The sequence below is a fragment of the Corvus brachyrhynchos genome, unplaced genomic scaffold, assembly GCF_000691975.1.
Source record: "Corvus brachyrhynchos isolate BGI_N302 unplaced genomic scaffold, ASM69197v1 scaffold52, whole genome shotgun sequence".
Classification (NCBI taxonomy): domain Eukaryota; kingdom Metazoa; phylum Chordata; class Aves; order Passeriformes; family Corvidae; genus Corvus; species Corvus brachyrhynchos.
Window position 1 is genome coordinate 1,348,159 of NW_008237221.1, and position 3,562 is coordinate 1,351,720.

The 3,562-nt window shown below is 50.9% G+C and overlaps 1 protein-coding gene across 1 annotated transcript in view; it reads right to left on the reverse strand.

Annotated features, from left to right (window-relative positions):
* Positions 1–6: 6 nt before the first annotated feature.
* Positions 7–3,562, reverse strand: part of SHH (sonic hedgehog) — a gene marked incomplete at its 3' end in the record, with an annotated part of 9,102 nt that continues 5,546 nt past the window's right edge. Inside the window, exon 3 of the mRNA XM_017728908.1 lies at positions 7–185. Within this exon, the coding sequence (XP_017584397.1) occupies positions 7–185 (179 nt within the window). The remainder of the gene's footprint in view (positions 186–3,562) is intronic.

The following is a 3,562-nucleotide window of genomic DNA, read 5'->3' on the forward strand; positions in this document are numbered from 1 at the left end:
GTGGGAGCCGTCCTCCCGGTCGAGGAAGGTGAGGAAGTCGCTGTAGAGCAGACGGCCCTCCGTGTCGGCCACCAGCACCCTGTCTCCCGGCCTCAGGTCCTTCACCAGCTTGGTCCCGCCTTGCTCCAGGTGCACCGTGGCCGAGCCAGGGAAGCAGCCCCCAGATTTGGCCGCCACTGAGTTTTCTGTGCGAGGAGAGAGGCACAACAGGGTTAGAGGAGGCGCATGGCAGGCTGGGTCATGGGGGCATGGGGGAACTTATCACTTACCCAGCCACCCCAACCCACCCAAGAAGGTGCAGGACACAGCCCCACTTTCCTCTGAAATTCCTCCGTTCTCATCTATGAACACGCCCCATTTGCACTCAGTGGGTCAAGTGAGAATCCCCTTCCTGCCAGCTTTGAGCCAGTGTGTTTCCCTCTAGGTTAGGAGTTACGAGACTGATTTGTCTCATTAAGGAAGTGAGCCAAAATATTTCCACTGAGAAAACTGTTCCAGAACAAAATCTCTTCTGGAAGAACTTCTCACTTGGCTACTGTTTACCCTGCACTGACACCTGATGCCAGATAACTTGCAGGCTTTCAAAGCCAAGTGGTTTTGCTGACATAAAGTTTCATCTCTAAGCAAGTGCCTGTGCTCACGATGCTCGGGGTGCCCACTCAGCTCTGACTCAAGGAGAACATCTAGGGTAGCAAACAGCAGGGAACAGGAGGAGGATTTGCCCAATGTGCACACAAATTTTGCCACTGCAAAGCAGCAGCCCAAATTTCCCCAGTTCTACTCCACCATGCTGCACAAGCCCCCATGCTGACTCCAGCCCTCACTGCTCTCCTGCTCAGCAGGAGTGGTGGCTACTGGGGCACATCCCACCCTCATGGCACCCCTGCTTGGCATCTCCAGCACTCTGCTTCACTCCTCTTTCAAAAAAGGGTAAAGTTTCTCCCTCCCCACTAGAAGAAGGATGCTCTTCCCTGTCTCAGGTCTTGCGGTCCCAGAGCAGCCCAACACCTGTGCCAGGCCCAAGTAAATGCCTCCTTCACCTCCTCCAGCTCTTGGGAGTTACTCATTTTAGATACTACATGCTGTCATCAGCTGTTGCTGCTTTCCAGTGCTACTGAGTGGAACAATCTCAGAGTAAAAGAAAGCGAAAGTAACAATGAGACTCTAAGTCTCTCTTGCAAATCGCTTTTTGGAAGCCCTGCTGCCTGTGGAGCAGTGGGAAAGCTGTGTTCCAGGCTGGTCTCTGTCTTAACAGAGGGACTTGCAGTGTTCCTAAAAGCTCTGGTTTTCTAAATATTGGGTAATACCCCATAGTATGTCATGGTAGCAAGTGTCTTTGCTACAGCTGTTGAGATTCCCCATCCCTCCCTTGCCTTTTCCTGCTTTCTCCCAGTTACTCCTTATACCAGTTAAGAGACCTGGTGATTTAGCTCCTAAAGATGGACAGATTTTATATTTTGCCTCTGTGGCTGTCACTGAAATTCCTATGATTTAAACAAATCCTTGGAGTGTCTCCTAATGACTTTCTCAGGAAGGACAGGAAGGGTGAAAATTAGACCGTTATTGATTTGCTAATGACTTTATCACTTCTCCTTCAGAAATGAAGCAGCAAGATCTCCAAGGCTTCCCTCTTCAGGGAGGACATGGCAACAAACAAGCTATTTGCTTTATGTGGAGGCCTCTGCTAGCAAACTACACCTTCCTACAAGCTGGCAGTAAAGGTCTGGCTACAGCTCTGTTTGCATATTCAGGGACTTGATGAATAGATGTAGTAGTGTAGCAGCTCTACAAACATGCCAGTGAATTGGCAGAGGTGTGAAAATCTGCTTCTTTGAGCAGTGCTTGTTTGGGTTCTCTAATTAAAATCCAATAAAGGATCAGCATTGTCATTCTGATTCATGTAATAAATGCAGACACTCTTGGAAGAGAGGACACTTCCATTTTTTTCCCAGCTTCTTCCCCCCCTTTTCTCCCCCTCCCTATTTGTTCAGGTGCAGAAACCCTATGTGCCAATTCACACACATACTCTCCAAAAAACCCAGGACCTTCCAAGCACTATTTGCACAGCAGAGCCACTTTTCCAAGGCACTCAAGATCTGTATTTGAATTTTAAATGTAGAAGCTTGCTCTAAATACTTGCTGTAGCGCATTATCAATGTCCCTTTTACCACCCCTGCCTCTCCCTCCTCTGTTCTGGTGACAATAATTCAGGCCTTGGGGGAACTCTTCTTTGCATTCCAGTCTCCTGGATCATACTTTTTGCAAACAGAGATCTAGATAAAGAATCTTCCTGCTGGCATTATGGGATTAATCTTCTCATGAGATGCTCTGTCATGAAACGAGGTTTGGACAGTTTAAGATCAGGCTGAGAGGATGGAATTCAAGCCTGCTCCCTTCAGACTGCCTCGTACAGTCACACGACCCTGCCTGACACCCTCTAAATATTGCCCCCAAGTCCGTGTGTGCCGAATCTCAATGAGCAGCTTGGGGTTGCTCCTCTCCTATGAAACACCCCTGTGGTGGATTAGGAGGCGCTCCTGGGCTAAGGTCATCGCGCACCACAATCGGACACCTTGCGCTACAAAGCCCATCTTGGCTATTGAAAGGGGTGTTTCGGATCTCCACACAGCTGACAGTTTTGCAGGGCCTCTTTTCGGCTAGAAAGGACCCAGGAGCTGAACAAAAGCAGTAGCAGGCTCTCAGGACAAAGCCCACATGGGCCAGGAGAGGTGCTCAGCCCCTGGGGAGCTCTGAGCTGTAATGGGGAGAATAAACCCCTCCTGCAGGTGGGCCGGGCTGGTTTCCCTGCCGTGAGGCTGCTGGGTTCGAAGCAAACGGCTATATTTAAAGAAAGCCCATTATTTTCTTTTGCAGCCAAGTGTTTCTTGACACATCCAGCAGGTTGCTGGGCTAGAGTATGCTCTTAAAAAGAGCTTTGGATGTCATACAGCTGGATGGAGGGAGGCGGTGGAGCTGGGGGCTGGCACTTGTCAACAGATTTGCTACCCCAAAAAACGAGTCAAGTGTGAAGAAAAGGAACTCTGCGAGTTGGGGATTTCTTGTGAGCTGTTCCCGGGTTGAGACAGCGTGTGGCGTTGTAAGCACAGGGGAGGGGAGGAAAAAAATTATGTGTATGTGTATCCCTGTCTGGGAATTTCCTAGCGGCTACCGCTGAAGGAGGCTGGGGACCACGTTACTTATTTATTTTCCTGGCCGGCTCCCACTCGGAGATTAGCGCTCGCGAGTAAGGCGTGCAGCCAGCGGGGCGGCTGGAGACGGCCACGAGTGTTTGTGTTGAACATGCTCCTTGGAAGGGGAAAGCAGTAGATCCCACGGGGGGAGGAGAAGGGTGTGTGGCTGCGACGCAGAGCTCGTGGGAAGGCTGGCCGAGCAAATCACCCAAATAAAAACGCTGTGAAAAACAGTTGCAGCTGGGCGCTTTTTCCCCTCCTTCCCCTTCATTCTTTCCTTTCCCCCACCTCTGCTACGGCGGGGTCACTAAGAGGCGGGGGAAGGCCGGCTGCGCCCTCGGGGCTCCATTCCCATCCCTGCGGGAGCCCCG